The sequence below is a fragment of the Sus scrofa genome, chromosome 12, assembly GCF_054392235.1.
Source record: "Sus scrofa isolate SSC_HxYL_T2T_F1_AM1 chromosome 12, Sscrofa_HxYL_maternal_Yorkshire_Landrace_v2.0, whole genome shotgun sequence".
In the NCBI taxonomy this organism is placed as follows: Eukaryota; Metazoa; Chordata; class Mammalia; order Artiodactyla; family Suidae; genus Sus; species Sus scrofa.
In genome coordinates, this window is record NC_139394.1 from 51,563,438 (window position 1) to 51,581,970 (window position 18,533).

General features: G+C 48.8%; 1 protein-coding gene across 8 annotated transcripts in view; it reads left to right on the top strand.

Moving 5' to 3' along the window:
- VPS53 (VPS53 subunit of GARP complex) overlaps positions 1-18,533 on the top strand; it is a 147,274-nt gene that overhangs the window by 106,883 nt on the left and 21,858 nt on the right. For 4 of the 8 annotated variants that reach the window (XR_014821526.1, XM_021067533.2, XM_003131813.5 and 1 more), the window contains one exon: positions 13,428-13,576. Coding sequence is in view for 6 of the 8 variants with exons in the window: in XM_021067533.2 (XP_020923192.1) it covers positions 13,428-13,576 (149 nt within the window). In the remaining 2 variants the exon portion in view is untranslated. Of the gene's footprint in view, positions 1-485; positions 1,650-13,427; positions 13,577-18,533 lie in introns of those variants that run through there. The other 4 variants (XR_014821527.1, XM_084985493.1, XM_084985492.1 and 1 more) reach the window with 4 other exon arrangements.

Genomic DNA, 18,533 nt, shown 5'->3' on the forward strand with positions numbered 1-18,533 from the left:
AGCAGCGTCCGGTGGAAAGAATGCTGGCCTTGGAGTCAGGCAGACCCCGCTCTTGTCCCTTTCCTTTGGGCGCGCTGAGCAAACTACCACCTCCCTGGGCTGCGTTACCCCATCGCCAAGTGCGGCGCGGGCACCACCTCCCAGAGTTGTGAGGTCAGAGTGACTGGCCTGGTGCCAGTAAACGTTAGTCCTTTTCCTTCTTGTCAAGAGTGGCCGTGTCACAAGGTTGTGCAAGCAGACATTTGGTCTGAATTTGGTTTTGTAGGAGGTTGTAAATATTTGACAAAAGTAGGGCTAAAACCAAAACTTAAGCTTCGGGGTTTTATGAAGTTGGTTGCGGAGTCCCGAGTAGCTGATGTCACAGAGTTTCCGTTCAAAAGGCTGATCCTTTCCCCAGTCAGATGCGGGTGTGTATTGCCAGCCCCTGACTGTGCACAAGCAGCACACTCAGAGCGGGCAAACTGAGGCGCACGCCTTTTCTGCAGGGCACGTGACGCTGAAGATGCGTTTGGGGGCCTCTGACTATCCCCTCGCTGCCGGCGACCGCTCCCCACATCCTGAATATGATCTGTTCCAGCTGCCACCTCCCCTGCACGGCCACACACTTTCGACTGGAATGCAGCTGGTGAAAGAATTTTTACATTGACCCAAGCGAGAGTGGTTTTTGTGTGTGTGTCGGTGAAAATAACGGTTGTAGGGGGTTTAACGCTGCAGGTGTTGCTTATATGAACTGTCAGTTCATTCGGCGGATTTCCCTCAAACCTGCCCCCGCCACCCATCTCTCCCCAGACCCCCACTAGCAAGTACTAACAGAGACCATACCTCCAGAATCTTTTGTTTATATCATAGGAAAACCGCAGACGTGGGAACACGGCAGCTGGGAGGCCATTAGTCTTTGTCTGCGTCTTCGGGAGTTCTAGCAAAATGAAATCCATGTGATGAAAATGACCAGATATAAACAAGTCAAGTGGTCACGGACTGATTCAGCCCACCCCCTCCGTTATGCGTGCCTGCATTCCGTTCCGTGTGGTTTCTTCTAGGATTTTTTAAAAACTTTTGTTTTGTGATATTGCCTATTCCTGTCTGTGATTCTGGCGTTTTTGCCGCTAGTTGAACAGTTCAGTTCAGACTCTACCCCGCACGACGCTGGGCATCGAGCCGAGGCTGGGAACGACATGGACCTTATCCCAAGGTGCTTAGAGTCCAGAAAGCGTGCGGTGAGCAGGGGGGAGCGGGGAGGGTCACCCCAGGACGGCGCTGCCAAGTGTGAGCGAGGCAGTGCCAGCTGTGCAGAGGGCCCCCTTCCCAAAGGAGGCGCGAGGTCATGTCTGGGGGCAAAGCGAAGCAAGTAACATTGGAAATAGACCACCAGGGATGGCCAGGCCTTGAACGAACTTGGGATACGGAGGGCATTCCGCCCTGAGTGACGATGTGAGCCAAGGTTGTCAAGGTAGGAAAGCTCAGAACTTGGTCCAAATCGCCAGTTTCGTGACCCGTCTTTAGAATCCCAGAGAGAAGCCTGTGTGCACTTGCACCTGCATGGTCCGGGTTGGAAACAGGGCTGCCCTTAAGGAGTTGATATCCTGGTGGGGCGAAAACTTGGAATAATTGATGCTGAAAATAAATGGATTCTATAAATGGTGAGAAAACAGGCCTTGGGCTCACCAGAGTGGCGTGGAGTTGTTCCGTGACTCTGAGTTGATGGAGGCAGTCTTGTGTGGCTGGGTGGATGGAGCCGAGCCTTTGAGTTACGGCATCCTCCTAGTCGAAGGCAACCCACCCTCTCCTCCTTGGTTAGCACACAGGGCTTTCCTTATTTGCCCTTTCACTACCTTGTTGGTTCTGCCACTCCTGTGTGTATAACTCTGCTACAGCCTCTGAGCCACTTGCATTTCTCTGAATGCATGACTTTTTTTTTTTTTTAATGGCTTCCATGGCTTTTCTCATTCTACACTTTCTGCCTAGAATTCTCTTTCCACTCTTACCTGCCCAATTAGCTCACCCTTTAAAATCCAGTTCAACTACCTTCTTTTAAAAGATTGAGGTATAATTTGTATACCATAAAATTCACCCTTTTAGCGGATATAATTCAGTAGTTTTTAGTACGCCCGCAAGGCTGTGTAGGCACTACCACTGTCTAATTCCAAAACATCTTCATTACACAACCCCCCCCCCAAAACCCATGTTCATTAGCAGTCACCCCCATTTCCCCGGCAGTCCTAATCTACCTTCTGTCTCTAGGGATTTGCGTATTCTGGACATTTCACATAAATAGAATCAAACATTGTGGGGCCTTTTGTGACTGGCTTTCTTTTTTCTTTTTCTTTTTTCTTTTTTTGTCTTTTTGCTATTTCTTGGGCCGCTCCCGCGGCATATGGAGGTTCCCAGGCTAGGGGTCGAATCGGAGCTGTAGCCACCGGCCTACGCCAGAGCCACAGGAACGCGAGATCCGAGCCGCGTCTGCAAGTCTGCAACCTACACCACAGCTCATGGCAACGCCGGATCGTTAACCCACTGAGCAAGCACAGGGACCGAACCCGCAACCTCATGGTTCCTAGTCGGATTCGTTAACCACTGCGCCACGACGGGAACTCCTGACTGGCTTTCTTTACTTAGATGTTTTCGGTGTTCATCCGTGGAGTAGCATGTGTCAGTACTTCACTCCTTTTTTTTTCTTTTTTCTTTTTAGGGCCACACCTGCAGCATATGGACTTTCCCAGGCTAGGGGTCAAATCAAAGCTGTAGCCACTGGCCTATGCCACAGCCACAGCAACACCAGATCTGAGCTGCATCTGTGACCTTCACCACAGCTCATGGCAATGCCAGATCCTTAACCCATTGAGCAAGGCCAGGGGTCGAACACACATCCTCATGGTTCGTTACCACTGAGTCACGATGGGAACTCCAGTACTTCACTCCTTTTTATGACTGAATAATATTCCCTTTTGTGGTTATGTCAGATTGGTTCATTCATTAATTGGTCAGTGGTTTTTTTTTTTTTTTTTGGATTGAATCCACTTGTTTAACTCTAATGAATAATGCTATGACTATTCATGTACCTGTTTTGTGTGAATTTTTTTTCAGCTCTCTTGGATATATACCTAGAGGTAGAACTGCCAGGTCACGTGAGCTCTGTGTTTAACGTTGAGCAACTGTCAGCCTGTTTTCCACAGCACCTGCACCATTTTACATTCCCACCAGCAATGAATGAAGGTTCTTATTTTTCTACATCCTTAGAAGCATGTGGGTTTTTTTTTCATTTATAGCCATTCTAGTAGGTGTGACATGGTGTCTCATTGTGGTTTCAATTTGTATTTGCATTTCCCTGATGACTAAGATGTTAAGCATCTTCTCAGGTGCTTATGGACAGGCATATATTTTCTTTGTACAAATGTCAATTCAAGTCATTTGCCCACTTTAAAATTGGAATGTCATTCCATTGCTGAGTTGTAAAAGTTCTTTTTATAGTCTGGGTATACTAGACTCCTTAGCAGATACGTGATTTGCAAGTATTTTTGTCCCTTTCTGCAAGTACTTTCTCAGTCATGTGCATTGAAGAACTAAAGTTTTAAATTTCGATGAAGTCCAGTTTTTATATTTTTTTCTTATGGTGCTTGTGCTTTTGGTATCATACCTATGACACCATTACCTATTCTAAAATTACGAAGGTTTACATTTGTATTTTCTTCTAAATATTTTATAGTTTTAGCTCTTACACAGGCTTCCAGTCCATTTTGAGTTATTTATTGTTTTTTTTTTTTTTTTTGGTCTTTTTGTCTTTTTAGGGCCACACCTGCAGCATATGGAGGTTCCCAGGCTAGGAGTTGAATTGGAGCTGTAGCTGCCAGCCTATACCACAGCCACAGCATGAGTTAATTTTTGTATATGGTGTTAGGTAAGGATTCAGTTTCATTTTTTTGCAGGTAGATATCCAACTGTGCCAGTACCATTGTTGAAAAGACTATTCTTTTACCCATTAGATGGTCTTGAGACTAAAATCAGTATTTATTCTGGACTGTGAGTTCTATTCCTTTGTCTGGATGTCCTCATGCCAGTACCACACTGATCTGATTATTGTAGCTTTGTAATAAGTTTTAAAATCAGGAAGTATGAGTCTTCCAACTTGGTTCTCTTTCAAGGTTGTTTTGGCTATTTTGTTTTATTTATTTATTTTTTTGTCTTTTTAGGGCCACACCCACGTCATATGGAGGTTCCCAGGCTAGGGGTTGAATCGGAGCTGTAGCCGCCAGCCTACACCACAGCCACAGCAATGCCAGATCCGAGCCGCATTTGCAACCTACACCACAGCTCATGGCAACGCTGGATCCTTAACCCACTGAGCGAGGCCAGGGGTCAAACCTGCAACCTCATGGTTCCCAGTTGGATTTGTTTCCACTGCACCATGACGGGAACTCCTGTTTTGGCTATTTTGAATCTCTTGCCGCATCCCCTTTTTTTGCCTCACCCAGAGTGTCTTGCTCCCTCAAGACACCGTAGTATCCATACTAACTCTCTACTTTGTTGTTCACTTGTTATATCTCTGTCTCCCTTCTTAAGTTTTGAACAACTTGAGGGCAGTATCTTTTTTTTTTTTTTGACTTTTTAGGGCCACAGCCATAGCATATGGAGGTTCCCAGGCTAGGGGTTGAAATAGAGCTGTAGCTGCTGGCCTAAGCCACAGCCCCAGCACTGTGAGATCCAAGCCACGTCTTCGACCTACACCCCAGCTCATGGCTACGCTAGATCCTTAACCCACTGAGCAAGGCTAGGGATCGAACCGTTGTCCTCATGGATACTAGTCAGATTTATTTCCACTGAGCCCCAACAGGAACTCCTTTTTATTCAGGTTTTGATCTGCACAGCACAGTGGTACTTGCTTAACAGTTGCGCTCCTCGAGTGACTTTGAAGGTAACAAAGGCAGGAAAAACAGGGGAAGAAATGTTTTCGGACACACATTTGACCAAAGAAGGTGACAAGGTGAGACCTGAGTATCTCTCCTGGACAGGCTGAGCTGGGTGGAGCCGGCAGATGTAGGGCAGGAGGCTCAGGCATCTGTACAGGAAATAGCAGGCCTTTGGGCGCACACAGCACCAGTGAGGACAGCGCGATGCTCCTGGGAGGTACCTAAGAGCAGGGTTCCTTCCTTCCGCGAGGAGCATCCTGGAGCTGATTGAAGAAAGGTCAGAAATAGGAACTGCCCACATCCAGCGGTGAGCTCCCCAGCTGCGGGCTAGAGCCCTGCTGTTGGAGAAGGAGAGGAGCACACAGAGGGGCCGTGCTGGGTAGAAAATCCACAGGACCGGCTTCACAGGCCAGGCCCAGGCGGAGGCAGCGAGATCTGCGGAGAGCTTAGTGGTTTCTCTGAAACTGTAGCCTTGAGATTACAGTCGTGCGGCGGGTAAGTTAGGTGAGCTTTGTCTTTCAGACCACTTTCCCCCTCCTGTGTGGCGCTGTTTTCTTAGATGTAAGATGACGGTAAGCTGTTATTTACGGAGCACTTACCAGGAATCAGCACCCAAATGCATGATCTCGTTTAATTCTGACAAATTGGGAGTTCCCATCGTGGCGCAGTGGTTAATGAATCCGACTAGGAACCATGAGGTTGCGGGTTCGGTCCCTGCCCTTGCTCAGTGGGTTAAGGATCCGGCGTTGCCGTGAGCTGTGGTGTAGGTTGCAGACACGGCTCGGATCCCGCGTTGCTGTGGCTCTGGTGTAGGCCGGTGGCTACAGCTCCGATTCAACTCCTAGCCTGGGAACCTCCATATGCCGCAGGAGCGGCCCAAGAAATAGCAAAAAAAAAAAAAAAAAAAAAAATTCTGACAAATTTATAAGGGGCCCAAGTTACTTCCTTCTCGCTTTCACTGGAACTCAGAGAAGCTGGGTCACCTGTCAGATCTCTGAGCCACCATGTGGCGGGGCCAGGATTCAGACTCGAGCCGCACTTCCGTGCAGGACTGCACCACTCCGCTTTTACAGCGTAAGAGTGAGTCTTTTGGGCACATGTGGAAACTGAGGCAAAACCAGCTTAAGTAACTTGCCTAAAGCGGGAGACATGTCCGTGTGTGCCCAGTACTGCTGGGTTCACACGTGTGTGTATTGGTGTGCACTGGACTTCAAGCTCTTCAACCGTTCACAGGCGTCCCATTGGATGCTGGGCTAAGGCTTTTTTTGATCTGACACCATGGCTTTCATGCAGGGGAGAAAATGGGCTGAGCAACCAACCCATCTCTTCCAGTCTGCTCTGCTCATTCTCCGTAAAACTAAGAATGAGTCCGGTGTGCGTGTTGCCTGGTTTCCTTTTTCATAATACGCCAAAAGCCACATAGCTTTATAACAGTGGAGCCGACAATAGAGCCAGGTCTCCTCATTCTTGAAAAGGAAGTTGTTTGGAGTGCTTTGGTGGAAATGTGAAGAGTTCTGTCTTTAAATGTAAATTCTTAGGAATTAGTATGTTTGATTATAGCCTTACAAGTATGATTTCGGGAAAAAACAAATCCGTGGCTTCCTTAAAATGAACCATTCGTCCCATGGTCCCCTCCTCTCTCTGTCCCTTTTCCTAGGGCTACTTATATCACTAGGTTGAAAGAATCTCAGTCTCTGTCCAGAATCAAACAGATCTAGCTTTTTGCCCATTAGTGGTAGTTTTAGGGAAAAGAAGAAGAAGAAACTGAACAAATTAAATTTCCTTACCGTCTGGCATGTCATTTCTATTAGGTTTCAAGATTGTGAACATGTACTAATTTAGGAGGCCGCCTTACTATCCCCCAAAGACATTTCAGAATAGCTGGGCCGGTGCTCAGCGCTCGTCTCATCTTCCTCAGTCATTAAAATGTCGATCCGGAGTTCCCGTTGTGGCGCAGTGGTTAACGAATCTGACTAGGAACCATGAGGTTGCGGGTTCGGTCCCTGCCCTTGCTCAGTGGGTTAATGATCCGGCGTTGCTGTGAGCTGTGGTGTAGGTTGCAGACGCGGCTCGGATCCCGAGTTGCTGTGGCCCTGGCATAGGCTGGTGGCTACAGCTCCAATTCAACCCCTAGCCTGGGAACCTCCATATGCCGTGGGAGCGGCCCAAGAAATAGCAAAAAAGACAATAAAAGTAAAAATAAAATAAAATGTCGATCTGTTTCAGGAGACCCACAGAGCCCCGTGGTTAAGACGTCCTCAGCTTCACCTTCCACCTTTAATCAAAGCACATCTTTCTTTCCTCATGAAGGAGATTGGTTTTTGTTTTTATTATGACTAAAGGAAATCAACTTCACTATAGAAAACTACAGATTTTTAAAAAGAAAATTTAAATCATCTATAATTCCAATTAATAGACGTATTTCAGTCTTTATGCATATATTTTTTAAGTAAAATAAGTTTACATACTTTGCATATATCTTTTAAATAAAATAAGTTTACATGTTTTTCTCATTTAGCAGGTTTGAATAGTAGTTTTCTGGGTCATTTAATTTAGAGCTACGACATTTGTAGGGATTGCCTAGTATTCCACGCTGCTGAGCCTTTACTCTTAAAATCGTCATCACAGTTAACATTTACCATGGAATTCATACACACCAGGCACTGTGTTAGGAGCATTCCATGCACTTTCTCTCAGTGACTGTATAGATGATAGAGATTCTCTTCATCCCAGCCTTGTGGCTGAGAAAGCTGAGGCTCAGAGAATTACCCAGGTCACACACTTAGCAGGTGGCCCAGTTGGTGTTAGAACTCATGACTGGTGGCTCCAGAGTCCCTCATCATAAGTGCTATCATCTTCTGCCCTTAAAATGTATACGATTATTTTGCTTTTAGTGGATTTTTAGGCTCCTCCTAGTTTTTCACTTTTATAAATAAGTCTGGCAATGGATAACCTTGTATGTGTTTTCTGAGCACTCATAATTATTAACTTCAGGTTAATTGCCATAAATGGAATTACAGCGATGTAAAACTATATAAAACGCTAAGATTTTTGATAGATTTTTTTTTTTTTTGGCCACACCCCCAGCACGCAGAAGTTCTGGGGCCAGGGCTCAAACCTGCCTATAACATGCCAGATTCTTAACCTGCTGCACTACCAGGGAACTCCAATAAATCTTTTCTTTTCTTTTTTTTTTTTCTTTTCTTTTTTTTTTTCTTTTCTTTTTTTTTTTTTTTTTTTTTTTCTTTTCTTTTCTTTTCTTTTTTTTAGGGCTGCATTGATAGCATATGGAAGTTCCCAGGCTAGGGGTTCAGTTGGAGCTGTAGCCACCAGCCTACACCACAGCTACAACAACGCATGATCGGAGCTGAGTCTGTGACCTACACACAGCACAGCTCATGGCAACGCTGGGTCCTTGACCCACTGAGCAAGGCCAGGTTTTGAACCCACATCCTCATGGATGTTAGTCAGGTTCGTTACCACTGAGCCACAACAGGAACTCTTCCAGTAGATATTTTCAAATTGCCTTTAATAACAGTTGTATGTGAAGTTCCCTGGTGGCCTAGTGGTTAAGGGTGTGGCATTGTCACTGCTGTGGATTGGCTTCAGTCCTTGGCCCAGAAACTTCTGCATGCCACAGGTACTATCAAAAAAGAGAAAGAAAAGTTATGCAAATTTACCTTCACATTGGCCCAGCAGTGAATGAGGAAAAAAAAAATCTGTATCTCTATGTTTTCTGAAAGCTTATATTGCTCTAGTTTCTATCCTCAGTTTCTATCCTATGGATCTTCCTGGTTTTCCTCCTGGAGTTGAGGAGTGTCTGTCCCTGAGCAGAGGGGTGAGAAGAGCCATTCTTCCCTGTGTCTCTGCACCGCCATCGCCGCGTCCACGTCACCTGCTGCAGGCAACCTCAGTCTGTGCGAGGGTTTGCCTGCCCCAGTTCCCTTAGCTAGTTTCATGTTCATTTCAGGTGGAGCACTTCTTTTGCAAAGTGACATGGTAAAGTGGAAAGGACCTGGACTTTGGACTTACTCAGGCCTAGGTCTTGATCTCACCTCTGCCGACTTAGCAGTTAGGCTTCATTAGGCAAGTCACCTACTGTCCTCAAGCCCATCTTGCCATCCGTAGGAGTAAGGATACCTCCTCCTTCACTGCGTCGTCGCAAGCAGTCGGTTCATGGGGAAATGTCAGTCATGGTACTCGGTGGATAAGAGATGCTTGATAAATGTTCCTTCCTCTTTTTCATCCCCACCCAGCGCTTGCTTCAGTGCTCGACAAGGGGAAGGTGCCTCAGAATGTAGCAGGAAGTTCCTGTTTTGGCTCAGTGGAAACAACTCTATTATCCATGAGGACACAGGTTTGATCCCTGGCCTTGCTCAGTGGGTTAAGGATCTAGCATTGCCGTGAGCTCTGGTATAGGTCACAGACGTGGCTCAGATGTGATGTTGCTGTGACCATGGTGTAGGCCAGTGGCTTTAGCTCTGATGCAGCCCCTAGCCTGGGAACTTCCATATGCTGTGACCCTAAAAAGATACAGCCTTAAGAAGACCCAAAAAAAAAAAAAAAAAGCATGTAGCAGACGTTTGTTGCATGAGTACAGGTAGCCCAGATGAACGTTAGTGTGTGTGTGCTTGTGCACATGCCTGGGCTAAGGCCCTTGCTTGGAGCCAGTGGCCCTGCGGCCTAAGCCATCACATTAGACTCTGCCTGAAATGTTCCCAGACTCCAGATGTGTGAGTCTGTGCTCCGAATGGCCCTCATCCTATGCTCCAAGTGAAGACGTGGGACTTGGAATTTTCACTTACAGAAAGTTAGTTTCTCAGGAGACCTCTTCCCAAGTTTCACGTGGCCGTGGAGGAGGACGCGTCTCAGCATGAGCTGGTGGTGGAGCCCCGTCCTCGGGTCAGTAGACGGGGTCTTGCTGGGAAGAGCCCCCTCTCCCGGACCGACCTTCCCCATGGGCGCAGCCACACGCTCCTTCCTCAGGCAGCAGGCACCCCAGGCATTGGCCATGCTCTTCGCCCCACAGCCTCTTCCCAAGGGGACGTGTGGGGCACCGGAGGCTCGGGCATCATCGTCTTGGTTCTTTCCTTTCCTTGCTGTTTCTCTCAGCCCGACGTCTTACCACTGCTTTCGCAAATGGTTTTTCTTGTCGTTTATTTGGTACCAGCAGTACCTAATCGCACTGCACCTTCTGAACAAGCACAAGAGGAAAAACCTCACGTCTGGAGGGGTAAATTTTAAATGTCAGAGACAAAGTTTACCTGGAAAAGCTGGAGTCTTATTTCCACGGTTGGGCTTTTTGGGATGTTTGTTTTTCCAGTGCAAGCTACTGTCTGTGTCCCTTTCTGAAGAGAATTTTGCTCAGTCGCTGTATATTTCATTCCCTTCTCTTTGAGAAACTGGGTTTCCCTTGTGCTAAGGCCTCGTTAAGTGCTTTTTATCTTTTTCTTTTTTTGAGCAAGTGTCTAGCAAGTAGCCTAGTGTCGTGCTTGGGCTGCAGGTGGGTCTGGGCTGCCTCTGCTCTACCACTGACCAGCTGTGTGACTTTGGGCTTTTGGAGTCTCCTCATCTGTAAGACTGCTGTGAGAATTAGGTGAGATCATGTCTGAATAGTGGTAGGATGATGTTTGCCAAGTGCCAGGCCCAGGCACAGCAGCTCCACCCGGTCCATCCCAGTGTAGGCATATCGGGCCATTCAGGTCGCAACCCCGGCCCTAAGTCGGATGGGCGGTGGCGAGCATCTGTCCAAGGCAGTGGCTGGACAGCGTCACTGCTAACTGTATTTTGCTCATTTTTAAGAAAACAGTCAAAACAGTATTAACTTTCATTGTTTTCCAGTACTTTAGGTTATTTTCCTATCTCATTAAGCTGACTTAAATTTAAAATCATGAATCCACCTGACTTTTCCAATACATCGTTTAACGCCATACATCGTTTTACTCCACTGGTGGCGTCCTAACCGGCTTAAGAATGAAGGCAAGTCAGATCTTTTCACACAGATTCCCCACGTGGACACCCACGGGCCAGGCCGGTAGTGATCAAGAGGAGACAGAGCTCTAGCGGAAGCTTGACCTCGCACGTCCCACGCCCCAGAGTTGCTCTGTAACCAGCGATGGGGCGTGTCAGCACCTCCCTCACTGGTCACCTTCTGTTCACGGGGAACCCTAGTGCTTAGATCCTTGTTTATGAACATTTTGAGCTGTTGAAACATAAACTGCTGCCAACTTGGAAAACAATAGTCATTAGTAGGGAAGAGCTTCCTGTGGTGGGGGCGGAGGGCGGGCACCAGGTCCTCTGCCCAGGTCACTTGTGTGCTCCCCGGGCCTCCTGCGCCGGAGCTGCTGCAGAGCTGGGGAGAGGCAGATGAGGTGGACGCGGGAACAGCACCTGTCAGTTTTGGCCTCATCCTCTGAGCTCATTTAAAATCCCCCAGGAAGCTCATTGTTTGGACGGGTCCAATCTCTAAAGTCAGATGGAGAAAGAAGCTTCTTAAATAAAATAGAAGAGAATGAGGAAAACATCACGCATAAAGCAAAGCAGTAGAAGATGAAGTCAGTTCGCATTAGACTTTTCTACCGTTTCTCTGTTCTTTGTTTTTCTTCTTTCCCCAGTAAAAAAATTAGAGACCTTTTTCTTTCTGGAGCCTCATTGTGACAGCTTGCATAAGACCTCATTGTGCCTGGGCCTTGGTTTCCTTATCTGTAAAGTGAAGATGTGGGTGCCTTCCTGCTTTTTCATGGTTCTGTGCGTACGCATGCCTAAAGCTAAGATAGAAATATCTGCTGACTTGAAGAAACATTAGGACAAAAACACAGAGTCATTTGAGCTTCCCAGGAACTGGGGGATCATCCATGCACGGTATGATTCTTTTAAGCAAGTTCTCTCAATATTGAATTTTTCCTTTCCCAAGAGCTCTATAAAAATAGTATTTTCTTGCCAGAGACATCAAGGCCTCAGAACTACTGCCCTCGTCTATGAACATATTCTATGGTTTGTGTCTGGCTTAGGATCTGTTTAACAGACAGTCCAGCTCCCATCTGAGAGGCTGTGGCAGTGGAGCACCAGCCTGGGGCAGGCTGGGCGCTGGTACTGCCCTCCTTCCCCTGTGTGTGTCCAAGGGGGAAGCAGCACCCCACTGTCGCCGCGTTCTGTCCACTTCACTGTGAATGTTTTTCGGAACGTTGCCCCTAATTCCCCTCAGGGTGTGAGCACTGGGGCCAGGCAGGTCTTTCCTTCTCGTTCACGCCCTGGTCAAGGGCCACTTGGGGCCTCTCAGTGAGGCCCCCTCCCCAGCACCTGCCAGCCACACGGTCCCTGCCCTCATTCCCCTGTCACTGTCTTAACCTCTTTGTGAGAGATGCTCTTTCCCTCCCCTTGATTGAAATCCCACCTGATCCCATTGGCTCCTGGAGTGAGAGCTGAATGTAAAAAGGAGAGGAGTTAAGCTGCACGGATGCACAGCACAGGGAGCATGGCCAGTACTTACAGTAACTGTAAATGGAACATAAACTTGAAAAATTCCTGTGACTCACTCAGACACTAACACAACATTGTAAATAACTCTACTTCATAAAATTATGAAGCAGTGTATTGTGCACCTGTCACTCACATGATCTCGTACAGCAGCTACACTTCAAGAAACAAACCGGGAGTTCCTGTCATGGCGCAGCGGAAATGAATCTGACTAGTATCCCTAAGGATGTGGGGTCAATCCCTGGCCTCGCTCAGTGGGTCGGGGATCCGGCGTTGCCATGAGCTGTGGTGTAGGTCGCAGATGCGGCTCCCATCTGGCTTTGCTCTGACTGTGGTGTGAGCCGACCACTCTAGCTCCAGTTCAACGCCTGGCCTTGGAACTTCCATAAGCCACAGGTGCGGCCCTAAAAAGCAGAAAAGAGAAAAAAAAAGTAAACAGTATCACGAATCATCACCCCTCACCCAGCCTCACTCACCTTGATACATCTGTGCCTCCCAACCCCCAGCCCGAGATTATTTTCAAGTGAGTCTCACACATCACACCGTTCCTAGTTTCCTTTCTTAAAAACCGCCCCCTTCTCCAGTGGGCTTGAGAGGACGGCCCTCCAGGTGTCCTCTCGTTCAGCCGGGCCACAGCTCAGGTCTCCCGAGGGCCGGTCCTCACCGAGGCAGATGTCCCTCCCTGTCCCCCCACAGTCCCTTCTGCAGGAACAGCTGGGGGAAGAGTATGATCCAGTTCACCCGCCAGGCGAGGCTTCCTCTGGAAGACGGTGCTTAGAGGGAGAGGGAAGGCTCTTTCAAGCGTGAGGGTCACAGGGTAGCAAGAGACACCCGAGTCCCCCCCCCCCCCCCACTGTCGGGGAAGGTGGGCTTCTCTTCACAGTCAGCTCCTATCGGCGAGAGACAAACCCCCCAAGACAAAGCGGCAGCTGGGAGAGCAAGCCCCGGCCTCGCTTCCACCCCCGCCCCCGCCCCTGCCGCGCCGACGGGGAAGCCGTCCTCCCTCGGACCGTCTAAAGCCTTGTCCTGCCCTGTCTCCGTCTTCAGATGCAGTGGCAGAATGTGGAGCACGTCGGTGACCAGAGCCCCTACGTCACCTCTGTCATTCTTCACATTAAGCAGAATGTCCCCATCATCCGTGACAACCTGGCTTCCACACGGAAATACTTCACTCAGTTCTGCATTAAATTTGCAAAGTAAGTTCTGGAACGTCCTCAGCGCTGGGTTATCTTGAGCACCAGCGTGCATGCCAGCCCAGCAGCCCCGCCATCCAGCTCATTGTTTTGGACCCCAGAGAAGCATAGCAATAAAACTAAATTTGCTACTTGAAAGTCATAAATAACAGTAACAGCAGTACAGTCATCCACCTCATTAGGACAGAGAGAAATGAGTGGGGGGAATTGCCTTGTGGCACAGCAGGTTCAGGATCCGGCATTGTCACTACAGTGGCTCCGGTCACTGCTGTGGCACAAGTTTGATCCCTGGCCCAGGAGCTTCCGCGTGCCATGGGTGCAGCCAACAAAAAGGAAGAAGAAGAAGAAGAAATGAGCTGGAGGCTCCTGTTACGTGAATTATGTGAGCATGACAGCAGCCTTGCCTCCCCCCAGGCTTAGAAAATTTAAATTAGTTTTTAGCAATTTCATATCTGTATTTTGTCTCCCCAGCTAGACGATAAGCTTTTTAAGGGTAGGAACCATGAGTCCTGTTTCTGTTGAGCCTTCTCTTCTTCCTTCCCCATAGTACTTGCTGCTGTGGCTACCCGAATCTGTCTGCTTGTGGACATGCTTGAGCCCAGGGAAAGTACTAGAAATTGGGAAGAGCAAGTCAGGGAGTGAGTCCACTGCCAAGTAGGTGGAGTGAGCACTGCGCTGCATGTCTTCCTGCCACGTCCTCTTGTGTGGCCACTCCTGGCCTGCTGGTGTAAAGCGGGGAAATGCTTTGGTCCTTGGCCAGTTCGCATCTGGCTCTTTCCCCTGAGACCAGACGCCACGGAGGATCAGTGCCTCCGTCCTCTGACCAATTATCAAAGAAGCCCTTTGGCAGACTTCTCAGGGGAGGGCTTCCGGAAGACCTGCCCCGTCCAAGCTACTGCACTGCGTTGTTCTCGTCCAAGTCCCCAGGGGCGATTTAGGACGCCAAGTTTCTGTCTTCCCCAAATCTCTCCTGGCTTGTATGCAGTTAAGGCTCTCCCTCTCCCTCACACGTAAACCCCAAAGGAGCACCAGGGATGGAGCGGCTTGTGGCCTGAGCCCCTGCGGCCACAGCCCCAGGGGACTCCCCAGGGAGGCACTGCCGTGTGTAGCGTGGCAGACATACCGGCCGCTGACGCTGTCTTCATTCTCTGGGCGCTCGTTAGCCTGCGTTAACAGCCCTGCTGATAAATCACATTGCAACACAACCCCAAACCCCGCTAGAAACGGTGTCTCTATAAAGATTTACTGTGGCCAAGAGTGTGCAGTGTGGTTGCACAGAGGCCTGGTGGAGCTGATGTTAAAGCGAGGAAAGGGTCCGTTTCCTGAACTGTCCCCGTCTCAGCCTCACATTCTCTGAGCCCTTTCAGCTCCTCACTGAGCCCATGTTGGGCAAGCCGGGGATAGGATGCCCCTCTGTCACATCCGGAAAAGCTGAATCTGTGATCCTGAACGTGGCTTTCGGATCTAATCCATGGTGCCCTTTCATGGCCGTAAAATCCCAGCTGAAGATCTGAAGCCTTGCATAGGGGCCATAAGAAGGCCCTTCTCCAGCCGAGAGCAGTAACTGCCACCACTCCGATGGCCTGGAGGAGCCCCTGACAGTTACCTGTCACAGTGCCGAGCTCTTCCCCCAAAGACATGTCGCTGGTCCTGATGTGTTCCCCACGCCCGCCCCTGTAGTCGAGCCAGTTCAAGGGCACAAGTGATGTCTTTTTTAGTTTGTTTTCATTTTTATTTATTTATTGTTTTTAGGGCCACATCTGCAACATATGGAAGTTTGCAGAGTGGGGGTCATATCAGAGCTGCAGCTGAGGCCTACCCCACAGCCACAGCCATACCTGATCCAAGCCACATCTGCATCCTTCACCACAGCTTGCTGCAAAGCCAGGTCCTTAACCTAGTGAGCAAGGCCAGGGGTCAAACCCACATCTTCATGGACACTGTGTTGGGCTCTTCACCTGCTGAGCCCCAGCGGGAACTCCTCATGCCTACTCAGGTGTGGAGGAGCTTAGGTTATTGCCGTGCACCATCGCGGTTAGCTGTAATTCAGTCCCACGCGGCTTGTTTGGCCTGGCTCTGGCTTGGAGCACAGAGAATCCCTTCCAGATAGTCCCCCGTTCTCCCTCCCTCCTGACCCACAGGCCTTTCCCTGGATCTGACCTCTGGAGCTGACATTCCTCCCCCTCTAACTTCCTTTCTTATCTCATGAGCACAAAGTCATGGATGGTTCCTTTTGCCTCCATTTGGCCTCTGAAGCAGCAGAAGTCTCTTCAGCTTAGGCATCAAGATCACCTCCTTGATTGAAAGTATCGTTTAAGGAGTTCCCGTCATGGTGCAGTGGTTAACGTATCCGACTAGGAACCATGGGGTTGCAGGTTCTATTCCTGGCCTTGCTCAGTGGGTTAAAGATCCAGCGTTGCTGTGGCTCTGGTGTAGGCCAGTGACTACAGCTCCGATTGGACCCCTAGCCTGGGAACCTCCATGTGCCTCAGGAGTGGCCCTAGAAAAGGCAAAAAGACCAGAAAAAAAAGAGAGAAAAAAAAAAAAAAAAGAAAGTACTGTTTGAACCACAGGCAACTTCCCTCATCCACTAAGCTGACTGTCCTCCATCCAGCAGTGGAGATGAGGAGACAGGTCTCTTTAGGGGGATGGGGAGGATAGAATGAGGAGTCAAGTAAACTTCTCTCGCTGAAGTGCGGGTACCAAGCTGGCATTTAAGAAGTATTAGCTGTGACCATGATTCTTTATTCTTAATTCAACACGCAGTCCCTAGATGACTTGCTGTGTTTCAGACACAGATTTAAGTGCTTTGGTTCAGTAGACGTGGTCCCCATCTTCCTTTGCATTACGGTCAAGTGGAGAGAAGTCGACATGGAATCAAATAAGTGTAACATAGGAGCCCCCGTTGTGGCACAGCAGAAACACATCCAGCCAGTATCCATGAGGACACAGGTTCGATCCTCACTCAGTGGATGAAGGATCCGGTGTTGCCATGAGCTGTGGTGTAGGTCGCAGATGCGGCTCAGATCCCACGTTGCTGTGGCTGTGGTGTAGGCCAGAGGCTATGGCTCCGATTCACCCCCGAGCCTGGGAACCTCCATATACCACAGGTGCAGCCCTAAAAAGCAAACAAAAAACCACAGAAGTGTAACATAGTAGGTTGCGTGTGAGGCTAGATATCTGTGGACCTTCTGTAGAGCATGGTAGAGGTGACTGAGGAAAGGCTTCATTGTGAGCAGAGTCCGAGAGGTGTGTGTGCACCAACCTGCAAAGCCGTGGGGAAGGGCGTTCCAGGCAGAGGGAAGAGCGCAAGCAAAGGCACAGAGGCATGGAATAGCCTGTAGAGTCATGGGATCTGCAAGGATCTCAACCGGCTTGAAGCATAGGGTACCAGGGCCTAGCAGACACGGCTGGAGAGAGAATCAGCGTGGCCAAGGCCTGTCTGCAGCTGTTAGAAAAGTTTTAATCAGAGGAGGGTCTTGATCATATTTGTATCAGAAATAAATCTCTCTGAGAGCTGATGGATTAGGAATGATGGGGCTAAAGGCTATAGGAGACCAGTTAAGAAGCAGTGGAAAGACCTCTAGCGAGTAAGATAAAGGCAGCAGCGGGGAGAAGATCAGGAGAGCAGATTGATTGGATACTGTGGCTGAAGGCAAAGGGTACCACATTTTTTTTTTCTTTTTTTTTTTCTTTTTGCTTTTCAGGGCCGCATTGTGGCACATGGAAGTTCCCAGGCTGGGGGTCAAATCAGAGCTGCAGCTGCCAGCCTCTACCACAGCCAGAGCCACACGGATCCAAGCTGTGTCTGCGACCTACCCCACAGCTCATGGTAACTCTGGGTCCTTAACCACTGAGCGAGGCCAGGAATCGAACCTGCATACTCATGGATACTAGTTGGATTCGTTTCTGTTGTGCCACAATGGGAACTCCCAGAGGTATCACTTCTGACTTGGATGACTGGGCAGAGGAGAGCCAGTCCACGCACTGAGTCTGGATTCCAGGCTGGGGCCAAGTCCTGGATGTGCAGATGCCAGTGCCCTTCCAGTGAGAGGTCCAGTGAGCCACTGGGTATCGGAGCAGGCACAGATGTTCAGCTGTGGAGAGAGCAAAGGGTGGCGGTCCCAAGTCTGAGACCGCGTTGGAGGGCAAGGAGAGGACGACAGCAACCAGCCTTGATCTCTTCCTCCAGATCCTGATGGTTACCCCATCCTCCCTGGTTCATGCGCCCTGTGTTCTCCTGCTCAGTTCACTCTGAATCTGGCCTCATTATAGGCGTTTCCAGTTCCCACGCCTTCTGTTCTGCCCAGTACAACTCAGCTTCCCCTACCCAAGCCTCTGCAGTTTTTCTAAAGCGCCCCCCTGACGTATTAAAATGACATCTTCACTTTCCCCAAACCAGCATCATCCGTCTACCTGGCCTAGGTTGCCCTTCAGTCCCCAGTAAATTTTTTGGAGAATCGTATATTTTGTTCCCTGATCTGACAGTTACTCCCTTAGCCATGATTTTCCTAAGTTCACATTTAAGATCCCATATCAACCTCATGTCATATCTGTTAGGATATTTTCAGCTGCTAGGACTAGAAGCCAACTTAACTCAAAGTACTTAAACAGAAGGTGGGGAATTTTTTTTTTTTTTTTTTTTTTTTTGGCTGCCCCACAGCGCATGGAGCGCCAAGGCCAGGGATCAGATCTGAGCCACAGCCGAGACCTAATCCAAAGCTGCAGCAGTGCTGGACCCTTAACCCACTGTGCCAGGCTGGGGACTGAACACATGTGCCAACATCCCCAAGATGTTGCCAATCCCGTTGCACCACAGTGGGAGCTCTGAAGGTGGGGAATTTTTTTTTTTAATTTTTTTGATTAAAGCACAGTTTGTTTATAATGCTCTGTCCATTTCTGCTGTACAACAAAGTGACCCAGTCATATGTATATATACATTCTTTTTCTTATATTATCT